This window comes from Amorphotheca resinae (genome assembly GCF_003019875.1).
Source record: "Amorphotheca resinae ATCC 22711 unplaced genomic scaffold M430scaffold_13, whole genome shotgun sequence".
Taxonomy (NCBI): Eukaryota; Fungi; Ascomycota; class Leotiomycetes; order Helotiales; family Amorphothecaceae; genus Amorphotheca; species Amorphotheca resinae.
In genome coordinates, this window is record NW_020194483.1 from 435,700 (window position 1) to 459,128 (window position 23,429).

The 23,429-nt window shown below is 48.1% G+C and overlaps 9 protein-coding genes across 9 annotated transcripts; 5 read left to right on the forward strand and 4 right to left on the reverse strand.

Annotated features, from left to right (window-relative positions):
* Positions 1–764: 764 nt before the first annotated feature.
* Positions 765–3,604, forward strand: M430DRAFT_128668 (hypothetical protein; the record flags this gene model as incomplete). The annotated part of the gene is made up of 4 exons (XM_024862071.1): positions 765–1,148; positions 1,202–1,519; positions 1,567–3,314; positions 3,378–3,604. The coding sequence occupies 4 exons, from the start codon at positions 765–767 to the stop codon at positions 3,490–3,492; spliced, it is 2,565 nt and encodes an 854-aa protein (XP_024716979.1). The 3' UTR covers positions 3,493–3,604.
* A 1,725-nt stretch (positions 3,605–5,329) lies between these two features.
* Positions 5,330–6,568, forward strand: M430DRAFT_187045 (hypothetical protein). Its single transcript, XM_024863929.1, has one exon. It carries the CDS (start codon positions 5,789–5,791, stop codon positions 6,398–6,400), a length of 612 nt encoding a protein of 203 aa, XP_024716980.1. The 5' UTR covers positions 5,330–5,788; the 3' UTR covers positions 6,401–6,568.
* An 839-nt stretch (positions 6,569–7,407) lies between these two features.
* M430DRAFT_128671 (hypothetical protein) lies at positions 7,408–10,049 on the reverse strand. Its single transcript, XM_024862072.1, has one exon. It carries the CDS (start codon positions 10,015–10,017, stop codon positions 7,726–7,728), a length of 2,292 nt encoding a protein of 763 aa, XP_024716981.1. The 5' UTR covers positions 10,018–10,049; the 3' UTR covers positions 7,408–7,725.
* Positions 10,050–10,224: 175 nt separating this feature from the next.
* On the forward strand, positions 10,225–11,458 carry M430DRAFT_45531 (hypothetical protein). The gene is made up of 3 exons (XM_024867773.1): positions 10,225–10,329; positions 10,383–10,619; positions 10,668–11,458. Exons 1-3 carry the CDS (start codon positions 10,243–10,245, stop codon positions 11,049–11,051), a joined length of 708 nt encoding a protein of 235 aa, XP_024716982.1. The 5' UTR covers positions 10,225–10,242; the 3' UTR covers positions 11,052–11,458.
* Positions 11,213–12,758, reverse strand: M430DRAFT_187051 (hypothetical protein). Its single transcript, XM_024863930.1, has one exon. It carries the CDS (start codon positions 12,603–12,605, stop codon positions 11,373–11,375), a length of 1,233 nt encoding a protein of 410 aa, XP_024716983.1. The 5' UTR covers positions 12,606–12,758; the 3' UTR covers positions 11,213–11,372.
* A 14-nt stretch (positions 12,759–12,772) lies between these two features.
* Positions 12,773–13,283, forward strand: M430DRAFT_22829 (hypothetical protein; the record flags this gene model as incomplete). Its single annotated transcript, XM_024864775.1, has 2 exons — positions 12,773–12,972; positions 13,022–13,283. 2 exons carry the CDS (start codon positions 12,773–12,775, stop codon positions 13,281–13,283), a joined length of 462 nt encoding a protein of 153 aa, XP_024716984.1.
* A 2,711-nt stretch (positions 13,284–15,994) lies between these two features.
* M430DRAFT_69853 (hypothetical protein) lies at positions 15,995–16,678 on the reverse strand. Its single transcript, XM_024869459.1, has 3 exons — positions 16,633–16,678; positions 16,353–16,522; positions 15,995–16,302 (listed from the first exon to the last, which is right to left on the reverse strand). The coding sequence occupies exons 2-3, from the start codon at positions 16,394–16,396 to the stop codon at positions 16,077–16,079; spliced, it is 270 nt and encodes an 89-aa protein (XP_024716985.1). The 5' UTR covers positions 16,397–16,522; positions 16,633–16,678; the 3' UTR covers positions 15,995–16,076.
* Positions 16,679–19,498: 2,820 nt separating this feature from the next.
* M430DRAFT_37402 (hypothetical protein) lies at positions 19,499–21,184 on the reverse strand. Its single transcript, XM_024867118.1, has 5 exons — positions 20,874–21,184; positions 20,549–20,820; positions 20,226–20,503; positions 20,004–20,174; positions 19,499–19,944 (listed from the first exon to the last, which is right to left on the reverse strand). Exons 1-5 carry the CDS (start codon positions 21,065–21,067, stop codon positions 19,612–19,614), a joined length of 1,248 nt encoding a protein of 415 aa, XP_024716986.1. The 5' UTR covers positions 21,068–21,184; the 3' UTR covers positions 19,499–19,611.
* A 796-nt stretch (positions 21,185–21,980) lies between these two features.
* M430DRAFT_22831 (hypothetical protein) lies at positions 21,981–22,346 on the forward strand (the record flags this gene model as incomplete). The annotated part of the gene is made up of 1 exon (XM_024864776.1): positions 21,981–22,346. One exon carries the CDS (start codon positions 21,981–21,983, stop codon positions 22,344–22,346), a length of 366 nt encoding a protein of 121 aa, XP_024716987.1.
* Positions 22,347–23,429: the final 1,083 nt, after the last annotated feature.

Here is a 23,429-nt window from a genome sequence, read left to right on the forward strand (position 1 = left end):
ACATCCTCGGCAGAACGATGTTGTTGTGCAGAGCCAATGATCGTCAAGCGTGCGGATATCGCGCCTGGTGATTGGCCGACTTCACCTCGACGATATTCCAACGTGAAGAAGCCTCAGACACGCTCAATGCGAGTACTTACACCCACATGCCAGCAAAATCCTCTAATCACCAATCACAAAGGGCCGGTCGCTAGCAGCTATTGAGGTGCGGACGGGTGTCCAAATGATGATCCTTCACTTGAGTCTCACTTACAGAGTAGAAAAGGCGGGGATCACAGGAAACATCCACAGAGGCTTGCTGGCAACGACGGCAACTCCCTCCGTACTCGGCAACTTACCAAGGTCCAACGTCGTCTGCAATTGTGCAGTAGTATGGCCTTGGACCCCTGGACCGTTCTGCCTGACTATCAATGTCCAGCACGCGGGTTAGACTCGCCAATCTAACGCAGAGCTGTGCTGGACCCCTAAACGGCGGCGGCCATGTGCCGTTACGATAGGTCCAAAGTCGACATGTTTGTCCGATTTAGCTCGAGGAATCGAGAGCATGTCGAGCGTATGGAGGGGCACTCGTGGGGGATCTGAGGGGTTCACAGACTCAGGTCTCACGGGTGTATTGCCGCGGACAAGTACCAATATCTTCTCCCTCTTCTCCCTCTTCCTTTTCCTTTTCTTCTTTTCTTCTTTCCTCTTCATCAACTCTCAGCTGCACGCGTATCCACTACTTCAACACCCGGCTACTCATTTCCCAGCAATGAGAGAGTATCATGGCTTCTCTTATCCCTAACATCCTGCCCAAGGATCCCCACAACCAAATTACCATTGCAGGAGTAACTATAGTTCTCCTTATTGGCGTTATCTTCGCCATAAATTCATATGCATCGAAAGAAGACGAGGAGAATCCGAGTGCCTTGACCTCGTTTCTGCGATTCTTCTATGCCTCGTTTCTGAAACCCCATACCGGAGACGGTACCGGGAATGGCCAGCAAGATGCTCTTGAGAGCTTCTACAAGGCTCAGGCCGGCGTGTACGATGCAACGAGAGGAAGGCTGTTGCGCGGTCGTGAAGACATGCTGGGATTGGTAGCGGCGCAACTGGTCCAAAAGGCTGGGAGTGATAGCAAGCAGGACACCAAGCGTATCTGGGTAGACGTGGGTAGTGGCTCTCCTCACTAAATCAACGAAGCTCATCAATTCCCTTACAGATCGGTGGTGGCACGGGCTGGAACATTGAAGCGATGTCAGAATTTGTCTCCGTCCCAGAGTTTTTCTCCAGCGTCTATCTTGTCGACTTCTCTCCATCTCTTTGCGAGGTAGCTCGGAAACGATTTACACGATTGGGGTGGAAGAATGTCAAGGTCATCTGTCAGGATGCGAGGACTTTCCGGCTCGAGGATCATGAACCTGGTGCTGCAGGTGCTGTTGGACTCACTCGCTCATCGAGCATGGGCTACTTCGACAGTGAGCGTCCAAGTGTCGGCGGTGCAGATCTCATTACCTTGTCCTACAGCCTGTCGATGATTGTAAGCTCCCTGGCACATGATATCTTGAGCCGTGCTAAGTTTTCAAGCCCGATTTCTACTCTGTCATCGATTCGCTCACCTCGCTGCTTGCACCAACTGGCATTATCGGAGTTGTCGACTTCTACGTTCAGTCAATCGTTGATCTGAGCTGCAGGAATTACACTGGTGGAGTCATCAATCGCCACGTGAACTGGTTTGGCAGGCTCTTCTGGCGAGCTTGGTTCGACGTCGACCGCGTTGGGCTCGAGGCTGGTCGTCGTGATTACCTCGAGTATCGTTTTGGTACTGTACTGAGTGCTGATTCTCGGAACTATCTGCTTGGCTACATCCCTTACTATATCTGGCTTGGGTGTCCGAAGAAGCCCTCGTCTGTCGGCACTCCCAATTATCCCCACGAGATCGTCGAACGCCTGGACGCGGCTGTGACCGAGTCTCCTTACCTCTCCCCTATCAACCACACAAACGCACTGTCTCGTACCGTGGAGAGGTCAACACCTCCCGAGATCCGTTCCAAGGCCTTCGATGCAGCAATCGTCAATCTCTCATCAAATCTCCCGCTCCCATCATTCTTTTACCAGAATAACCACTGGCGGATCCATTATGATGACCAGCTGAAGAAGCACACTCAATTCAAGAATGAATACATCTACGCATTCACCTGGGAAGACTCCAGAGTCGACCAACGCCTTCTCAAGCTAGGTCCCGAAGACATCGTATTGGCCATAACCTCCGCAGGGGATAACATTCTCTCATACGCTCTCAACTCACCAGCTCGCATACATGCCGTTGATCTCAATCCAAATCAGAACCATTTGCTGGAACTCAAAGTGGCATCTTATGCTGCGTTGCCCTACGCTGACTTCTGGAAGCTCTTCGGCATAGGCAAACATCCAAATTTCCGTTCGTTGCTCATCTCCCGTCTCTCACCATATCTGTCCTCAAGGGCATTTCAATACTGGCTCAGTAATACACATGTCTTCACCGCAACCCGTTCCAAAGGTCTTTACGAGACTGGCGGGTCTCGACATGCAATTAGAGTCGTGCGTCTTCTGTCTACCGCACTTGGGTTCAAGTCCGAAGTCAAGAAGCTCCTGGAAGCCAAAACGCTCAACGAGCAGCGAGAAATTTGGACCAAGAAGATCCGTCCCTTCATGATGTCCCGTCTACTTGCCTATCTGGTCGTCAGCCAAGAGAAGTTCCTGTGGGCTGCTCTCGGAGTTCCTCATAACCAGCTCGCCATGCTGGAAGCCGATCATATCGCCTCTGAAAGCTTGCCTGGAAAATCCCCCTCGGCCTCTCCGCTCGAGCACTCTGAGAAGGAGCTGAAGTCAAGCAAAGGACGAGCTGTTTGGGAATACATGGTTCAAACCCTCGATCCTGTCGTGGAAACTACTCTGATTGGGGAAGATAATCCATACTACCTTGTCTGCCTCCAAGGATGCTATTCTCAACGGTGCCATCCCGACTACCTGAAGCCAAAATCCCACCAGAAGCTATCCCGCAAGGGAGCATTCGACGGGCTCCGTATCCACACTGATGAGATCAATGAGGTAGTCTCCAGACTGACTCCCGGCACGCTTACCGTCGCCGTCGTGATGGATAGCATGGATTGGTTCGACCCCGGATCCGAAGCCGCTGCTCTGCAGATCGAAAAACTGAACCGCGTGCTCAAACTTGGCGGCCGCGTCATGTTACGTTCAGCAGCCTTGACGCCTTGGTACATCTCAACCTTTGAGTCTCTGGGCTTCCAGCCAAAGAGAGTTGGTGCCCGCATTGCAGGAGCCTGTATTGATCGGTTAGTCCCCCCTCTCTCTTCCCCTTATGTGAACCCCCAGCATTCTGACAAGTAGTAATACAGAGTCAATATGTACGCATCCTGCTGGCTACTCACAAAAATCGAGAACCTCGAGCCCTCGACCCCCAAGACAGAAAGCCGAAATGGATCAGTAGAGCTCGAAAGATTAGAGATCTGAGATCTTGCAGGGAGGGAGGGGGATAGTTGAAGAAGGCGAGAGAGGTGATCGTGTGGAAGTAGCATATCTAAGAATTAGTCCCATCAGCGTCGTCGTTCTTCGTTCGTCTATGAGCATATTTAGAAATATTGTTTTTTTCAAAGTACCATCCATCTATCCTCCTCGTAAGCTTCTTCTCTGTTCGTAATTCTACCTCGTGTTGAGTGAGTTTGTGTTTGTGTCTGCTTCTGTGACTTCGGCATTTTGCAGACCTACCCACGTCGAGAAACTTATGCATTTTCTTTTTCAATACCTCGTGGGTTCTCCAGGAAGAGTAATACTCTCATTGAGTAGTCGACTTCTAGGATGTACTTGGGAGAAAATTGTATTGTAGTACCTAGTTAAGCTTTTGCTCTTTCCTATTCTCATACAGTAGTATCTTTAGATTAATCCGGAGGAGGGGGGGGGCGGTTGCTTAATCTCGACCGACCACTTTATCTTTATCTCAGAATCGCATCGCATAGTACCCAGCTTCTTTACCTAAGGTACTTATAAACCAGGGCACTCCTCCTCGCCTTACCTTAGCCATCTCTGATCATAATGCCTAAGGTGCTTAAAAATGATCGAAAATGGAGTCCATCAATAATATTCTTTTTTGTTACGGGTCTTTTGTCACTAGTATTTGGTATCCCATGTTCCCCCCTTATAAGCAAGGTAGACAGACCAAATATGAAAAAAGGTAAAATATGTACATAATGTAATACCTTATATCTTGATACTGTACCATACGATACGATACGACTGGCTGCATCCCTCTTTACCTTAGACACCATAGGTACGTATCCTAATAGACAGAAGTATTTATCCATATTAGAGTTCTGTTGCGAATCGCAGTTTCTTTCCATCAAGAGCCGTTTAGGAAGCGGTTCCTGATCAAATCGTGCCTAACCCCTTTCTTTCCCCCACCCTCAAAACATACAGAAAGATACCTACGTAGGACCTTAAGAATCACGTTGCAGTTAAGTTACCGGGAGCAATATTTTTTGCTTGATCGGAGTGCGATCGCGATTGTTTAGGGAGTCATTGTCATTGTTTATGAGGGCGCCGAGAGGTGGGAAAGGCGGCTTGCTCGTGTGTAATGGGTAGGTAAGGTAAATCTTCTTATGAGCAGCTCATCTCTTTGGTATGAAAGATGCTCGCCTTCTGTGACTAGGATAATGTTGCGTTGGAGATGGTGAGGCACTTGTTTACATCTTTTTGCTGGTCTGATGCGGCTCAACTCCTTGGTATAAACATTGTACGTGTTTGCCTTGTTTGACCCAGCCGTGGCTAAGCAACAACCCTCGAGACAAAAGGCAAAGAAATTCGAAAACAGAAAAGAAAAAGAAAAAAAAGAAAGAAAAGGAATTAGGATAATCAGAATTAAAAAAAAAGTTCGGCCCGCTACGAGTGCCTACATCTTTTGTCGTCGAGTCGGTATGGCGTTGTCCCGATTTCTCCTCCTCTTAACCACAACGTTGTCCTGACCTAAGTTACCCTAGGCGCCTGTTGTGTATACAATCAAAATCCTTAATTTAATATATGACCTTGGTTTCGGGGTCAGCCTCCCCGTGACTGGAAGGCACGTGCAGTGATATATTCACTAAGGTAAGGCAGTTGCCTGCCAGGGTCTTTCCTCTTCAATAGCAAAACAGTAACATATTATTTATCTGTTGCTTTATTCAAGAGGTACCTATAGCTTCTGTATGTCTCGGGGCAAAACTATAAGTCTTAAGACATTTCTTATATTTCGAACAGGCAAGGAGGATCATAAACGGTTTTGAGACACTGATCCTATTCTACGCAAAGAAGCTCCTTGGTCCGATCCATAGGTTTGAGTTCTAGTTCTGCCTTGGTGTTCAGAGATTTATCAGACCGACTGATCAACTAAAAGCAAAGCAAGGGATGATGTTCTCATATAAAGCTGAAAATAAAACGATTGACTTGTTTTAGGAGTCGAACTTTCGCGTAGCCAGGGTGGAATTCCCCGTGACTTGGAGTTCTATCAACGCGCAAAGGCAACTCTTCTTCCACCACAACATCTACACAACCACTACCTTTCAACGTACGATGAGTGGAAAGTCGAAAAAGGACAAGAAGCAGCAAGATGCGAAAAGTAAATCGAGGGAAGGACAAGACGAAGATGACTGAGTCGAAGAGATTCCCCAGGGCGACTTGCGAGTAGAGAATGGTCAGGCTTGGATAATGACACAGCAAAGTAATCCGGCAGGAATGATCACTATGAGAGAGTGGAACTTCTCCGCTGAGATATTACCACATGTATTGCCTTCATCCTTCAATGCACAAGCGTCACAATCTGGTCCGGCGAATCAACAAAGCATCGAGCCGGCGGGACACAGATCCAGCAATACCAGGCACGGGTTCTCAACAAAGTCAGATGAACATTGACGCTCCTTCGCTAGAAGACAACGGAGGAAAGAAACCTCAAGGTCAGGGTCAGAATGGAAAGCAGTCGGGGGCAAACACAAATGTGGCAGCAAAGCCTCCGGCAACAAATCAGGAAGCTCAAACATGTGCCAACTGTCTCAAACCTGGACATCCCATCGCTCGGTGTCAAGGTCCAGCAGATGAACACGGTTTTATGCCTGGATGTCCCTCCTGCAACAAGCTGGATCACATATACGAGCAGTGTCCGAAGTATAACCCTGACGCCCCTAATGCCGCGAAAAGACTCGCAAAGGTCATGCTGCGGAGCAGACAGAATCGAGTGCCGCTGAAGTGTACCAAGCCTCCTGTTGAGCATATCATGCCTGGACCAGGTGAAGAAGTCCACGGCCTCATGCCATGGACCAAAGAGTTCGCCATCGATGACGCAAGAGCGCATCCAGAGTATTGGAAGGGTCTCAAATACCACCGATATCCTAGATAGGACTGGATGCTTGCGAAGGACAACAACTGGATGGATGAAAAGTCGTTGAGGTATAGCCAAAACGTTCGTTTCTTAGAGACGGAGTTCCCGTCAATAGTCAAGGGCTTCCTCTCCGTCCCAAGCGTTCTCGAAGCAGTTCAAACGAGATCCAGCAGAATGGCTCAAACAACCGTCAAAGACGTGATGACCATACCGGCTTTGGTCCTCTTGGCACTCCTGGGACCCAGAGAGCCGGAATACTTCTGGATACGCTCCGTCTTCGAATAAAGCAGCTGGACGAGGTGGGCCGAATCCTCTGGGCGGAAGCAGATATACTCAAGACCAAGCTTGGGATGCTACTTAAGGAGGAAGCACTCGTAGAAAGAACGCTTCAGGAGTAAGCACTCGATGACCAGCCATTCGCGGAGGAAGTATTCGAGGAGAAACCACTCGTGGCAGAGGAGGATATTACACCGCTTTCTATCCTTGCAAGAACTGCGGTGCCAGTCATGCATACCATGATTGTCAGGAAACATGTCGTTGTTGCGGACAAGACACCCACAAAGTGGATGAGTGTACAAAGCTCCCGTTGCCCAAATCCAGAATTGAAAGAGATAATGTGTGGTAACAAATCAAATAATCAATGAATGCACATACTGTACATTCTCAGTAGCGGTCTGTGCCGGAAACACTGGCAGGGAAAGACGAAGAATAGTTTTTGTAATAATAAGATCAACCCAAGTCTTTCACATATTGCTCTTCAACTCCGTGATGTTTGATAGACTTTTATCGTGATGTCCCCCGATGATTTGAAGTCCCGGGAGTGATGAGAGTGCGCAGAGAGTGTTTCGTGAAATGTGAAGTGTGAAAATCTTTCCGTGTACGGGGCTACGCCTCGCCTTATCTAAGCTCGACTAGAAGTCTGGAACAGAGCGTCACAGTTGTTGCTCTATGCGATTTCGAGACTTTCATCTATAATTGATTGGGATGTCTGCTACTTATCCAGTTACAGTATTGCATGAAATGAACCCGTGAGATCTATTATTATAATTCGTGGTGTGATAGTCTAAAGTCAAGGGGGGTTGAAATTTACTGCCGGAATGACCAGACGAACCGCAGTGGTCTGCAGAAAGTTCGCCCACATATTGTTATTCCTCAACTAGCTGTCAATCAGCATGAAGCTAGAAGCTCAAAGTCTATCCAATACAAAGTGGTACAAACTTCTAGTAAACAGACACAGAGACCTTTTTTTCTAAGAAAAAAAATGCCATCCACTCCGGAACTCCAGACAGGACCTCCCACAAGTTTGTGTTGATCGCTTTCGAGTGTTAGCTCTATTCGACAGCTCACTCATCATCCTCCTCAAAACCAGCTTCCGAATTCTCATCCTCAGAGACATCATTCATGTCTTCATCACTGTCACTGGCCTCCATCGCCTTCTCCTTCTCGCGATCTTGCGCCCTCTTCTTTTCTTCCTCTCTCCGCCCCTGCTCCAGCATCTTCGCCTTCTCTTCTCTCTGCTTCCTCTGCCCAACAACAAATGCTCCCAGTGGTGTCTTCTCCCACTCGAATCCCTTCAAGAAACCTTCCACACCAGCCCGATCGTTGGGAGCAAAATCAACCTTCGCCCGCTTCTCCGTAATGAACTTGCTATTGGCCTCTAACTTCTGAACCAGGAGAACAAACATCGAGTTGACCTTGTTGTTTTTGTTCCCTGTGCTCTTGTTCCCAACATCCTTCAACCACCGCTTGATCATAACGATCACCGGTAATGCAAGTTCTGGAAACGCGATGCTGGTCGACCACAGGACGAAAAATTCAGCGAACAGCTCGGAAACCTGTTCCCCAACACCATCTTGGTATACTCGTGTTCGCAAGTACGATTTCTGCGCTTTGTAGTTGGAGGCAAAGTCGAGACTTTTGAGCGTGCTGGGCTTAGGAGGCTTCTTCATTTCTGCCGAGTTAAGGACCTCAAGCAGAGCAGGAGCCAGAGGGATGTATGTACCGGTTGCTCTTGAGAGACGCAGAAGTGATCGCATGAGGTGAAATCGGAGAGGGAAGTATGTTGCAGTGGGAATGAGTCGCATCGCTCCAAGCGTGACTTGCACAGCGGGATATATCAAAGGTCGGAGTTCTGACTCGTGACCAGTGTTGGCTTCTTTGATAGGGCTGCAGTGTTCGGACAATACGCAAGACCAGAAGTCTAATGAATGGACATACTGCCAGTTGTAGACCGTCTTATACGATTCCTTTTGATTGTTCGTGATACTGTTTCGAAGATGGATGGCCAATTGGCGAATGAATGTGAATCCAGTAGTATATCCCACGGTTTGATCAATACCCCACAGCTCAGCCGCCGAATTTTTCATCAGGTTGATTCCCTGGATCGTGTGGATGGTGGTGCTGCGGCTTCCCTTGATCAAACCCTGGTATACTGTCTTTAGAACAGCCTCTCGCAATCCGGGGTCTCCTATCACCGCCAACCTCCGAATGACCAAGAAGGCGGTGATTCGGGTGGCCTCAGTGCTTGACGCATCTGACCAGATATCGGTAATTGTCTTGACAATATTCTTGAGGACTTTCTTAAATGATAAAAGATAGGGTAATAGCGGTGTGATTGACGAAAGTGTAAGTTTGAGAGTAGGGGCGTCGGACAAGGCGGTAAGAAGGTGATGGACTGAGGCCGAGTGAGATTTCAAAAGCGGAGTGAGAGTTCTAAACTTCTTCGAATCTGTTGAAATTCGGACCTTGCCAGCGGCAGACTCCTTTACCGGCAAATGGTGACCAAGGACTTCCGGGACGTGTTGGAGAGTAGTCAAGAGTAGTTCATGATAGACCTCAGGACTCGAGATGGAATATTTATACTCCTTCCCATCATCCTCGTTGACATGAGCGGCTGCTCTGAATGCAAGAACTACTTGTCGCATGGCTCTCAGAGAGTGTTGTTCTGTCATAGCCTTCTTCCATTTTGCGACCATAGCTTTTGTGACCTCCGCGGAATTGTCATTCTCTTCTTCTTCGTCCTCGTCCTTCGACTTCTTTTGCTTTTTCTTTTTGGGTGATTCATCCTCACTTCCACTCAGATCATCCACTTCTGCTAAGTCCGCATCTTCGTCGAATTCCAAAGCTTCAGGGTCGTTCTCCTTCAGGTATTTATAGAACTCAGGGTCCTTCTCCGCCAGGGCCTCCATAGCGCCCTTGCTCATACCAGTGTCCTCTTCCTCTTCACCTTCGTCTTCAGTATCGCTCCACACGGGCGCTTCATCGGAAGAAGCTTCTGATGAGTCGTCTTCGTCCTCGTCCTCGGTATCGGGTCTCTTCCTCTTCCCCAGTTTCTCGGATACCGGCTTCTTTGATTTCTTTGCAAGCTTTTCAGGAATCTCGAATCCACCTTGAAAGAAGTCGTCCACATTCATCTTTCCAAAAGGATCTTCCTTTGCAGCGCCATTTGTTTCCGGCTTCCCGCTGTCATCTTTGCCTTTTCCCAGGAATTCAGCGTCTTTCGCTTTTCGAGCTTGTTTTTTCGTCTTGATCTGTTGACGCTGCTTGATCTTTGCACCAGCTTTTCGTATCTCAAGAGTATCCTTGAGATGATTCTTCTCGAACTTTCGAGTTGATTTCTTCGTGCTCTTCGCCATTTTAATGCTGGTGGATCGATTCTTGTCCGAATTGTCCTAGTATTTGGCGATGCAGAAAAATGCGAACTTTTGTGATTTTCGATAAGGCCAATCAAGGACGCCAAGCCTATTTTGGCGAGGTAAAGGCGGTCGAGACGGATTAGCGCGGCAGTATTGAGAGTGAACCGGACCTCAACTTTATAGAACTCCTCCAGCTCCTGTCAATAATCGTAATAAAGCCTTAAAATGTATCCAAATCGCCAAGCATATGCACCTACACCTCATAGCTATATACCCAACACGACGCTCTCAGCAACAATAAATCTTGACGAGGTAAATTGCTGCTTCCTCGTTTCCAATCAGTCAGCCTAATTAACCCCGCCTAGGAAGTCAAACTCGCAGAATCAAGAGCGGAACGCGATCTCCACGACTCCCTTGCCGAAGTCTTCAGTATAATAATCACGCTAGATGAGCTTGAGAAAGCCTATCTGAAAGATGCAATCTCGGAAAGCGATTATACAGAGATTTGTGACAGGTTGTTAAAGCAGTATAAGGCTCTCTTGACGGACGAAGCTGTCGCGAGAGAGTTTGTTGACCTGGAGACTTTTAAGAGCAAGTGGGATGTATGGTTTCTGCTTGAGGCGGCCGAACCTACAAGCTGACATGTACAGATGGAAGTACCTCGAGCCACTGAACGTATACGAATCGGCCTCCCTAGCACTGTGACAGCACCGACACACAATTCATCCGCGACATCCAACAATGGCACAAGTGGCACACTCATTCTTGAGGCCACGCAAGATTTTATTACCTTCCTCGATGCACTAAAGCTTGGGTTATTAGCGAAAGATCAATTGCATCCACTGCTGTCGGACGTTATACAAAGTGTGAACAAGGTTACGGATAGGGATTTCGAGGGGAGAGGAAAGATAGTGCAGTGGCTGATTACACTCAACCAGATGAAGGCTACCGAGGAAGTGTCTGAGGACCAGGCAAGAGAGTTGGAATTGGATATGAACTCTGCATATCAGGGGTTCAAAGCTACCCTGAAGTAAGGGCAAGGAGCTTGGGAATAGCAACATAGAGCTGGAGCTAGCGGCACTCTAGCACTGATCGTGGAGAGTCTGGAAGGGCTCGAGTAGGAGTTGGCATTGAATGTCTCGGGGTTGTGGCCGATGCAGGCTCTGTAATCTCTGAGCATATTCTCGTCTTTCAGGCTCGAGTATAGCTCACGGTGATTGCTCAAGGATGTCAATCGATGACTATACCATGCTGGACCTAATGGCCAGCTACTCGGGGATTGCTTTGCAAGTCCCATATTGTTTCGGGATCTATCACGCCCGACAGATTGGTTAAGAACTTTGATAGTTTTATGATCAGACAAGGAATGTCCAAAAACTAGGATAGACAAACTCATCCTCAAAAATCCTCCTAACTTGCTCCAACACAAACTTTTCCACCTTCCCCACATTCTTTAGAACTTGCTTACCACCCTCCCTCTGTCCAATCTCACTTTCGACCCTTATTTCATGCAGCAGGTCCCCCATCTTCATGTCCGGGTCTCCGACTCTACCCTCATCCTCCCCCCCATCAGGCCCAACCGCCGCATATGCATCCTCCGGGCTCAGGAAACAAAAATGGGCTCGTTTTCTAATATACGCCAGCACCCCAACACCATCAAACGATAAGCCGGTGATATTTAGCTTCAGTGGAATCCCAACAAAACTTGGCATTGGGTAGTCGAGAAGAATCTCGGCTGTGAGAGATAGCTTCACATCGCCACTGTATCGAACACGGAAGACTGTCTGGAGATCTTCCACTCTTGCCTTGCGAAACCGGCGTGGTGGCGACGCAGTTTCTTCCTCCTCTTCTGCTTCCGAGAGCTGTCCTTCGCTGGTTTGAGGCCGTGTTGGTGTAGTAGCTAAAGTAGAGACGCTGGCACGTTCGTGTAGAGCTTGCTGCCCTGTTTGGTCGGCTGTTTGAGGAGGGGAGAGAGAGCTTGCGCTGGCTGAATCATATCCTCCTGCGCTTGCCGAGTCACTGTTCGTATAATCTGGCCAACCATTGGGGAGATGAGCGCCCGCCACGGCAGCAAGTGGCGTTTGAGTGCCCGAGAGCCCGGAAGCAAGTTGGGAGTGAAAATAATGCAAATTTGATGTCCCTCCCGGAATTCCAGGTGTGCTGATACCAAGAAACTGAGATCCAGTATCTCCAGCAGATTGCGTCGGTCTCATTCTCGGTAGCCTGGTATCGACATATGGAGGCAGATGCGTGACCCTTTCGGCGCCATTCCTCTCCTCTTTCCTTCGTCCCCTCAATGTCTCATTACTCCCATCTCTTGGTCTCCAGCTTTCCTCATCCTCCTCATCCCCATCCCCATAGTCGCCCTCTGTCTCCTCATAGAAATCCGGTAGAGGATCACAGATATCCTTGAGCTCAATCTGGGGTGCAATGGACCCGAACTCGAACACGTGAACTTTCACGCTTTTAATAAAACGGGGCAAAGTCACCGTTTGAAACTTCGCATGCACAAAATCTCGAATCTTTTCCGCTAGAGCTTCTCCATCGGGTCCTGTCGTCAGGGTCTCCCAGTTAAGATCGATAGACATCTGCTCGAGATCACTCGATCACTAGGTGGAGGTGCGGAAGAGGCTGGGAAGCATTCGTGAACGTGGTGACTTTTCAGATGGCTGATGAAATTTCTGGATTACAGCGCCACAAGTAATATAGTATAACGGCCGAGACCGAAATTTGTCACGGTGGTTGTTCGGATTTGATGGTTGATGATGTACAGGACGATTTACATGTCAAAGGTGCGCTAAAAGCAGCAACGGCTTTTCTAGAAGCGGCAAGGCACCCGGCTCAACGACAAAAGAACCTCGCACCACTTGGAAAGAGCGGAACATATCTATATACGCCTATACGTCTCATCGCTCGCAAATGGTTCGAATCTACCCACAAAGTCTCTCCATGGAAGTAAATTGGGGATGATACGGCCAAAACCTGCCCCTGATGAGTCTATCAGGAATCTCCCAGTGGAGAGAAACCCCTCAATGGGCCCTCATCCATGCACTCAAGCTGCTGGCACAAAACGAGAAGAGCTACGTGGTTCTGGATTAGCTACAGATATGGGACAGAGTGGTCTCGTTTTCTTAGCTGCAACTGTCAAGCACGAAGTGGGCATGTTTCCAACTCTCCAAGTTACGACGTCTCGTATGCTACAAGAACTAGAGCCACACGTTTCCTGGTTGAAGCACAAAGCGCTTTTGTCATCTCCTCTCAAATGAGGTGAAGTTCCTAGATGAGTATCATTGGGATCAACGCCACCTAAATTTTTCGTCGCTCAGGAGGGATATACGCCCTCGGTGCATATTGCGTCTAATAATCGCGTTAAACATGCACAATACTGTGTAACGTGCAGTTAAATTGCTTTTTCTATTCTCCCCTGCTCAAAAGTACTCGCGTGTGTGCGTGTGTGCGTCTGGGCGCTTGTGCGTCTCTTCCAATTTCCGCAGGGGTCGGCTGCAACCATGGGGGGTGTTGTATCACACGCGCACGTCGTCAACGGTCGATGTCACGCTGAAAGCTGGGACGGCCGGCTGGCTTTCAATCTGCTAAGTGCCGTGTACTCCATAGAAGACGCCGCCGGCTCGGACCATTAGCCGTTGTCAGACGCGCATATAGACCGGCAACTTAAGCCTCAAGTGACGCAGATTGGTTCAACGTCTCGCATCGAGAGCCCTATAAGCATATGTGCCGTATACGTGTTGGCAGCGGAGATCGTAGTCTGAAACGAAGCCATATTAACCCTCTCCTTTCTTCAACAATCCTATTATTCCCAGAATCACTACACAGTATGAGCCAATCAACCCGACCTCAATATGCGGAGTTGTGGCCACGGCTATTTCACTTGTCTACCTGCATGCCAGATCAAGAGCAGCAAGTCCTTCCTAATGATCCAATAAGTACCATCACAGACGGCCCATTATGTAGCCTCATCACATGATTAACCCGCAATGCATGCAGAAGCAAGGATTACCACCCTTGAGACAAGGTTTCCAATATTCCAACATCTCCGTATGCAACGTTTCGCATCTCTTCGAAAACGTGATTTCAAACTGCCAATATTCAATATCTTCAATTCTGCCTTTCGGTGCAATAGCATACCAGATGGTCTGCGGGAAATGCATACATACACTGGATGAAGAACCCCTGGCCGGGGCTCTGGGGCCTAGTGGACGGCGAAGACGATAACTTGGCCAATTTGCTGCCCACTCTCTCGAAGACTCTCTAAGAACTCTCATCTTTATATATATCTGGTGATTCACGTTGATTCCAGAACGAATGTGAAGTGAGTTCTGGTGCTCAAATAATAAATGTTGGCGCTCAGAAGTGCAGGTGAGCTTCATCACGACTCCAGTAATAGAGTGCCGATAGTGGCAGACCATGCGCACTACGCCATGGGACCTGTTACCTGCAGCAGTCACAAGCTCACAAGCTCACAAGCAGGATTTGGCCGCAAAATATATTGAGCTTGCTGATATGTTGAGTTAAAGGACTGAATATTATACCAGAACAGACCCTCCAGTCGTGCTCTTGACCTAAGCTTCTACCTCAAAAACCCAGAACATGCCCCATTCCTACAATAATCCAGTCACGGCCTTAGAAAGGAATTTATCATACGCGCTTCACAAATTTCCCCCCAAACCATAGTTTCATTACTTCAGCAAGTGCTCAAAAGTGCAAGTCCTCAGGAAAGCCGGTATAAGGCTAGCTGACCGCAGGTCACGAACCCAGCTGGCTACGACTAGGATCGATCTTCTGAACTATCTCGTTGTCAGAGCCATTTCGGAGTGCCACAAGTCAAAGGTACTTACTGATTTGGGCAGGGATAATCATAGTGGTTGTGTACCTCCCGTTCCTTGCCGGGCTGGTCTCTATCTCTCGTACACGGGACGAGAGGACTGTATAATATGCACCCGCAACTGTAATGGTCGACATATCTAACGCACATTTTTCCGGGATATAGGGCTATTGGAGGGAGTGATGTCCAAGCTCTCTCAGGTTTCAACGTGCTTTCCGTCCCAAAAAATTGAGCTTCGCGGATGGAAGAGGGATTACTAGATGTATCAACAAATTGATTACAGATCGTCAAACAGATTCGACTTTCAGCTCACCTGAATAATTCCCTTGGTCGGTGGCCTCTTTGACAGTATTGTCTCCGCAATGTACGTTACTGGAAGGAGTTTGAGACTTCGATATCGTAATACTCGACGCTCGACAATATGAGTTGGAGTTGAAGTCTTCGAATCTCCAAAAGTCAGAGGCAGCAAGTTGCTTTATAGACCTGTCATACCATTCCCGACTCTACGGTTCAGTCTAGTTGTTGTTTGCCATCATCTGTGGGATATACACTCGAGAGAGGATATGCCTGCCTGCTTGCGAGCTGCGTGTGCCCTTTGTTGGTCGTTTGTTCCCGTATAGATGTGATGAGTGTTAGGTTGGGATTTGGGTTGCGGCCATTGAAAATTTGAAATATCACAAAGAGGGCCTCCCAATCTACCAATACCAACAATTAACCGTCATCCGCGCACAAAAGGTTGGCTGGTTGGCTAAAGAAGAGTGGCCGTTGAACAGTGAACAGATACTGCCATGGTGGGCAGGTCAAGATCAATACCGACAGGGTTCGCGGGGCGCCATTAGCCGCCATTTCGAGGGTTCACATGGACAACCTGAGATTGGCCCGGGGAGGAAGAGGATGATCCACCGGGGAAACCAAGGTCTAACGTCCAAGCCGCAAGCAGCACACGCTATGGAGGGTCAAGTGTCCACTATAGTGCGTAAGAGTAGTCCCTTTGTGATCATTTGAAGGGAGGGAAAGACCATACTGGAGGAGGTACCGGTAGATTGCAGGGTGCAAGGTGAAGTGTGCGACGGCAATGAATCGAAGGCAAATGGTCGGCCCCAATCCGATTGGAGCCCGCGGCTCACAGCATGGCCGCCACATACGGCCGCTATATATGTAGCTCTTACGCCACTACCAGTCTAGAACTGTTCTCCGTACGGAGAAACGAACGATTCTACATTGCTCCGCTGAGGTCTTCCTGAAAACCTGTTGCAGCACCGCTGGATCTCACTTCCTGTTCGACGAGACAAGGCTCGAATTTTCGGCATGAGGATACACAAATTTTATCGGCCGTAAGAACATGGGATCGAATATTGTACACCCTCGAGGAACGGGCGGTCCCATTAACGGTCGCCAAGCTCGACTGCCGTCGTGATTGAGTTATGATTGAAGGCCGGGACCTGTCACCATATATTAAATCACTATTATCACCAACCGTGTACCAACATACCACAGCATCTTCAACGGCTCTTCCTTTCGTTTGTGCTCGTTCATACTGCTACACCCACAGAAAAAAAATGTAATCAGGAGCCTCGGTATCAGCGGCCATCCGCACGTTACTTCGTTTTCGAACGCCACATTCTGAAGTTTCGACAACTGAAGTTGCTTTAGACTAGGGGACTGGCACTTAATCAGCGGGTGATGGTCCTCTTATCTCGATAGGAACCTCATCCCTACGAGAAGGGACCGAGGTCCTTTTACTCTACGTGTTTTGAGGCGCAAATGCTTACAAGACTTGTCCATTCATTGCCCGCGAAACTGCATGAACCATCCCGCCACGGCCGGCTAGAGCTACCTGAACCTTTAGACACGGCAAGCCTTTCACTACGTACAGAATAGCAGGTCAGTACGGAGTAGTCATCTTTTGGGATAGACCAGATGCTTCCCGCCCCTCTCCCCGCCCGCAACTACCCCATCCCTCCCGCCATGAGGTACGTACGATTCAGGGATGTGGAATGGCTTCCAACCTTGTACCTTGACAACCATTGCGATTCTTGGCATATACTCGAACGATTCAAGAAGAAATTTCCGAAGGGGCACAAGACCCGCCTTCTGCAGGGACCCGACGTCATGCTATGTTAGTAACGGGTTGCTGCAAGAAGAGCGGACATGCCAGCTGGATGTAGCATCTCGAAGATAGCCCCCTAAAGCCTGCTCGTATTTTGGGGACAAGAAAGTGAGCTAGATGTCAATCGAAGCAAGGGAGAAGCACGCCTCTTTCCTTAGACCGTTGAGGTTTCCGTCAATCACGGTCGACTATCGATAAGAAAAGAACTTCCGGACTGGCACGAGAGCGGTAGAGTTACCGGTGCAGTAGCGAATTGCAAGGGCAAAATAAGCGCCAGACGGAGGACAGGGGATTGGGTTTACTCGCCTATCCGTTCTAAGGAGCTGAGAACTCAGAACACCCTCTCTCGACCTTTTTTCGATCCTCTCTTGACCCTTGAGAATACTCTACGTATCAGAAAGGAACTAGTTGCGAGTAGAACATGGACCGAATCACACCGAACCAACAGGCCTCAACGTTCTCGACGAAGGGCCGCATGTCTCGAACAGCCTCCTGGCCGAAAAACCGGCTTCGAAGGGGCCGTATACACCTGTTCAGACCACTAGAGCAGAAGTTCGGGACATACCATGGCATGACCCCTATTCTCCAGAGGACATATTTGATGTGATGAACGCTCCGCAAGGGTATTATCGAGACCATGTACAAAACTGTTCATGTGCACAGGTCTCAATGGTCCAACTTGAGGTATCCACGGCGCGTAACGGCGTCTGCGTAACTGCGGCCAGCTCAAAGAAGGCATTATATAGAGATACGATGTTGCAATTGTGAGGCCTTGAGGGCGGTCATATTCCTGTAAGCCTGCAATCAAGAGCCAAGAATTTCATCGGTCCGAAACTGTGAGTCCTCTTCCCATCCAAGCTGCTTGGATGCTGTACTCCGTAACATCATTAATATGCGCGAGGTCTGCCCACAGGCGGCCTCCTCGAGGCCCATCAAATAGGGGCTCCATCCTCTGGTTGGTCACGTGCACTGCAGGAAATTAATAGAACTGATCTCCTTTCTTTCTAAGGTCTATGGATCGAATACCCAATCTCTTCTTGGGAAAGCCCTCTCTATTTGATCCCAATGGTAACCCCTATTGCATAGCCTCTCCGCATGGTCTGCAATGACAGCCCAGAGAGAATTTCACGCTATTCACGTGACCTACTTTGCTGAACTGCGGGCAGGTGGAGTTGGGCATCCATTTTCCTTTCTCGAGTTCTGGAGAGCAACGAGAAGAAATCGGGCGTCTGGATAATGATTGATCCCGAATCCCAATAACCCGATCCGAACCGCCGTCCTTGCCTCGGTATTGTGATAGGCCTTCATTATCGCGACCCTGGAATTGTGGGGTTGTCTCGTCTCTTCCGAGCACTTCTTCAGGACCACACAAAGACGTCGTCAAAGCTCATCATCAGAGGTGTTATTGGTCAACTGTTACAAGTACTGGAATTGTTCGGAAACACAATGATACTGTTGTACACCGCGGTTACTGGCTTGTGGACCACGGTTTATGCGCAGACAGCGCAATGGTATCTCCACCGTCATATCTTCCTCCCTCGCCCAGCAGTAAGTGACACCATCATCCGGAGCTGAGCGAGCCAAGAAGTCTTCGTGTCTTATGCTGGATCATGGATGTGATGCTTCGATCATGATTGCTGTGAGACATTCGCGATGCCGTACGCACGAGCTATGGAATGTGTGGCATTTGCATCACCAAGCCTATCACTGCCGACGGTTACCTACTGGACAGGCTATCCTCGGTCTCGGTCGAACACGTTCCCGTTCCTCAAGGACTTCGTGGCTCTCGATCGAGCAAACCCGGTTTGAACCCAGTTTGCCGCAGGGAATCCCGCATCCCGTATGCTCACAGGCTTCCGGATTATCTTCTTGCCTTTCCCATCCTCTCTCTCCAATTATGAATGTTGAAGGGTCTCCCCTCTATATACTCGCGTTGCCAAGTAGTAATTTGTATAGCAACGCAAGTCAGTCCACTTAGTGATAGTAAACCATTCGCGATAACAGGAAAAATTGAAGCTATTCACAACACCGTGTCTCTGTGATCCTACCACTACTTTCTACCACCACCAACACCTATTCCACCATATCTATACCCAGAAGGAAGGAGTACATACATTAAAGCTCTCCGTTTCTGAAAAAAGAAAAAAAAGGGCTTTCTACTCTTACCTGAGTTTACCTCATCGCCAATCCTGATATCTATCGTATTTTCCTCCTCATCCAAACATTTCTTAGGTTAGTTACCTAGGTACGACCGTACGAGGAGACCTTGGTAATCGTTACGTTGAAATATCTACCTTAAGCCGTGCAATAATTATTCAACACGAAATATAATGTCAGAAAATTTGCGGAATCTCTTTCGCAGTCCCAGTATTTTCTGATTTATTTGAGCGTAGTTTCGGGGCAAGGACTTCAGTTGCGAGGACTTCGGATTCTCGGACTTTTGACAATAGGATCTGGTAGTGCGAATCGAATCAATAATCATTTTATTATAATTGGGTATCTTTACAAAGCCCTAAAAAAAGGGGGGGGGGGGGGGAGGAAAAAAAGCAAAAGCAGCGGAATCAGATTGCGGAAGGGCTGAGTGACTGATAGCAAGACCAGACAGCTTTACCATCGGGCCCTAGATAAACCCATCATCCTTTTAAACGGTCTGCCAGAAAGCAAGATTCAGATAGCGAGAAAGGTCTGTTGAACCATCCTGTGCCATATGTCCATGGCTCATGCTCTTCAGATCTTCCAGGTCTTGCAGCTTCTGATCTATCGCCTTGCCCATTCCAGAAGCATTTAGAATTTCTGCAATCCTGTAGTGACATTCGAGATATATAGGGTTCGGTGGGGGAATACAGTTACTGATATCTCCAGTATCCGAGGCTGCTGCCTGGAATGTGACTACATCATTCGGAGGCAGGAAATGTTGTCGATAAAATTTGGGGAAATGGTGGTAGGTCTTGATTCTATAGGTATTTGGGATTTCCTGAAATTCGCATCTCTGTTAGAACTGATTGTGAATCCGTAGATTATTCAAGTACATACCGTGGCAATAAAGGCTAAACTGAACCGCCCGAACTGCCTATGAATGCTTTCTGATAGGGTCATCCCATTGGACGGGTCGTTTATATTGTCTATATTCAGGCCACAGCGACGGACAGCTGGGAAATATCTCCACAGGACTTCCCATGCCTTGCTAACCTCCTGAGCAGCTGCCTATCTAAAGTTAATAATTTCTCGAGAGCCAGAGGATGAATTAACACATACTGGCGTATCTTTCCACTTTCCGTAATTGAACGGTATTATGTGAGCACCTTCAACCTCAGCATTGTTTATGTCATCTGGTGATCCAATCTCATCATAACGCTTTTGGTCCATCTGATTAGAGACGACACAGCGATAATCGTCGCGACGTAAGAGAGTATCCCGAAACTCAGAGCTGCGACGATTGGGATCTAGTAATCTCGCAAGCATCATCTCAGCATTCTCTTCTCCCTGGGAATGTGGCGAAGGAGTTATGGTTCCACGTGCACTGTTGGCTTTCACTATACCAGTTAATGAAGCAACCAAATGGATCATTTCCAACCTACTAGGGCAGAGGAGACCGGTGCAGAGACTGGAGAAGACAGCATGGAGATCATCATCCGTATCCGCCTTTCTTATATTCCTAGCAAGTGACTCTCTTCCGCCGTCGGGAAGATGATCAATACACGCAAGTAGGCAGGCTGTCAGTTTGCTCTCCAAAGACCCTCTTGATTTGGTTTCATATCTGTTGACGCGTCTTCGAGCTAGATCAGAAAGGACAGTCCATGATTCTGGTGTTGTCATGTGCCCCTCACTTATATCATGTATATAGTAACGTCTGGTAGCTTGATCAATCCACAGACTTAACACAAACGATCAAGGGAATTGAACCTCACAGGTGATTCCTCCTCTGTTGAGAGTTCTGACACACCTGTTAAGGCAGACATCTCTCGAGAACGGAGACTCCTAACACTGCTTAGAGGGGCAGTAGTACCGGAAGCTGAGGATCGCATGTCAGAAATTCGAGCAGATCGACGGCGTGGACTGTTTGAGAGAGATTCCTCTCGTTTGCGTTTTCCAGCCATGATGATGAAGACGATATTGGAAATCTGAATACTGATGGAGAAGAAAACGACGGCGACGGTGACTGTTAGGTCAAGTTGGTGGTCAATGTCAAACGGGAGAAAAGGACTCGATCATTGTGTTGAGTCTGTGGATTGGTTAAGCTACCAGACATACAAAAGACCCCCCATCAAGGTAACCGATGATATCATGTGACCTTATTTTCATGTGACAGTTCCAGGTTAAACTGATAATTAAGCGAAATCACGATAAAGCTCTTATCGGCTTCCCCAAAGACAATACCTTCCAAGTTAGTTCGAAATACTAGAAATCCTCTTCCTATCTACTTAGACTACTCGGACACTGTACTCGATGACATCATTAATATACGCGGGGTCTATCTACCGACGGCTCCTGAGAGGCCTAAATCATAAGATTATAAATGTTGAAACGACTACCGCTAGAACCGAGGTAAGGCTAACATGATCGTCGTGTTGCTTCCATTGCCCCATTGGGACATCAGCTTGACTCTCTGTACGTCTTTCTGATATCCATATGCAACGCTCATTCTTCTCCTTCTTTTTGTTTTCTTGGCTCTTCACTTCATCTCAGACAAGTCTTGGCGCGATTACGACGCCGCGTGTTCCCCGGTGAGAGATCGCCGCTCGAAACACTCCGACATACATCAGGATCTCATATCTTTCAGAGCGCCCATCAGAGCACACCCACCCCGCTGCAGTAAGCAGTTTCGTATCTCCACTTATTATCCAAGCACTTATTACTGGAGCAGGTTTTATTACCTCGAGATCGTGAGATAAAAGGAGCCCTTCGCCCTCTCTCCAGTCCTCTTCCATCTTCATACAAACATAACCAACCATCCGCACCCCGCTCTCTCTCCACAAACCTCTCTCCACAAACAAATAAACAAACATCAAGATGTCCACATCTCTCCCCCTCTCCCGCACCTCGACTTCCTCCAACTCCCCCACAACCACTGCCACCATCCAGCCACCGCTCTCAACCTTCCTCACCCTAGCCCCCACAACCAGCGCCTCCTACCCCACGTCCCAAAAAGCCGCTTCTGCTGCCTCTCGCTCTCCACCATCACCATCATCACCATCATCATCACCATCATCCATCGAGAAGCAGCAGCAGCAGCACCGGCCTACGAGACGTAGTTCTAGTGGGGCGAGTAGCAGCGAAGGGGGCGGTCTGAGACGCTATTTGAAGCTCGGCCCTGTGCATTTCGGAGAGAGTAGCGATGGGGAGGGCGATTGGAGTGAGCACGTCCTTGTGGAATGAATGAGCTAGAGTGCGGTTGCATGAATGAATCACGAGGTTCATCGTATGTCGTGTCGTGTCGTGTTTTGAGATGGGCTGGGCGCTACTTTTTTTTGGGATGGAATAACGGTAGATTGGAAGGGAAGTGGGATTCACAATTATGGACTTGGCACTTGGCACTTGGCATGCATTGCATCCCATCCATCATCATGGGACTTGGCATGCAATTTCTGACTTAGGATTCGGTCGGTATTGGTTTGGTATGGGCAATTTATTTGTCTCGCTGAGACTATTTCTTTGTTATTGTTATTGTTATGATTTTACACACGACGTTACGTTTATTATGAATATTGCTAAGGAGAACGAACTTCTTCACATACGCGGTTGTTTTATCAATCAGATTGGCAGAGAAATGGATTTGATTCGATTTGAATTGATTTTGAGTGGGATTTGATTTCCCTGAACTGATGGTCTAATAAACGTAAAGTAAAGTAAAGTAAAGTAAAGTGACAACGTGATTGATTTATCGAGTCTATCGGCCCTCCAGGCAATATCAAACAGCAATGCGCAAGCCCGTTCGTTGAATATGAACCAAACGATCAAAATGCCATTCATGTCTCTTCGCTTTCATCAATCAATCAATCAACATACTCCCTCCCCCCCAAAAAAGACCTCATGCAAGAATCTCAAAAAAAGAGTCTATAATAGCTTCATGTCATCACAAAGCTTGACCTCCTTTCTCTCCAGGAATAGTCGATCGAAAAAACGCAAATTCTGTGACAGTGATGAATGACATGTATCGATCAATCGAGTATTCAGAATGCCTTCTTCGATGGTGTGAAATGGAACAGGTGATGAGCTAGCTAGCTGTATGCGTGCGTTGCGTTGCGTGAGTGAGTTTGATGAGATCGATCGTGGTTTTTGGGGTAGTCTAGCTAGCTAGCTAGCTCTTTGAGGAAATTATGGAAATGGAAATGGAAATGTTGATTATTCCATTTCATTTCATTGAGTGGAGTGAGTTGAGTTCGTGGTGATTGATTGGTGAACTTTGATAGAAGTTGATGAAAGTATCCGGATCTCTGTAAGACGAAGGAAAAATGCTCC

What these genes read in the sequence shown, in the direction of transcription:
- M430DRAFT_187045 (XM_024863929.1), top strand. Translation starts at nt 5,789, where the DNA reads ATGTATTGCCTTCATCCTTCAATGCACAAGCGTCACAATCTGGTCCGG.
- M430DRAFT_128671 (XM_024862072.1), bottom strand. Translation starts at nt 10,017, where the DNA reads ATGGCGAAGAGCACGAAGAAATCAACTCGAAAGTTCGAGAAGAATCAT.
- M430DRAFT_45531 (XM_024867773.1), top strand. Translation starts at nt 10,243, where the DNA reads ATGTATCCAAATCGCCAAGCATATGCACCTACACCTCATAGCTATATA. An exon ending in CAACAATAAATCTTGACGAG is followed by an intron (nt 10,330 to 10,382) that starts GTAAATTGCTGC and finishes AACCCCGCCTAG; the next exon opens with GAAGTCAAACTCGCAGAATC. An exon ending in CTTTTAAGAGCAAGTGGGAT is followed by an intron (nt 10,620 to 10,667) that starts GTATGGTTTCTG and finishes TGACATGTACAG; the next exon opens with ATGGAAGTACCTCGAGCCAC.
- M430DRAFT_187051 (XM_024863930.1), bottom strand. Translation starts at nt 12,605, where the DNA reads ATGTCTATCGATCTTAACTGGGAGACCCTGACGACAGGACCCGATGGA.
- M430DRAFT_69853 (XM_024869459.1), bottom strand. Translation starts at nt 16,396, where the DNA reads ATGAACGAGCACAAACGAAAGGAAGAGCCGTTGAAGATGCTGTG. An exon ending in GAGCCGTTGAAGATGCTGTG is followed by an intron (nt 16,303 to 16,352) that starts GTATGTTGGTAC and finishes ATATGGTGACAG; the next exon opens with GTCCCGGCCTTCAATCATAA.
- M430DRAFT_37402 (XM_024867118.1), bottom strand. Translation starts at nt 21,067, where the DNA reads ATGGCTGGAAAACGCAAACGAGAGGAATCTCTCTCAAACAGTCCACGC. An exon ending in CACCGGTCTCCTCTGCCCTA is followed by an intron (nt 20,504 to 20,548) that starts GTAGGTTGGAAA and finishes TAACTGGTATAG; the next exon opens with TGAAAGCCAACAGTGCACGT. An exon ending in GAAAGTGGAAAGATACGCCA is followed by an intron (nt 20,175 to 20,225) that starts GTATGTGTTAAT and finishes AACTTTAGATAG; the next exon opens with GCAGCTGCTCAGGAGGTTAG.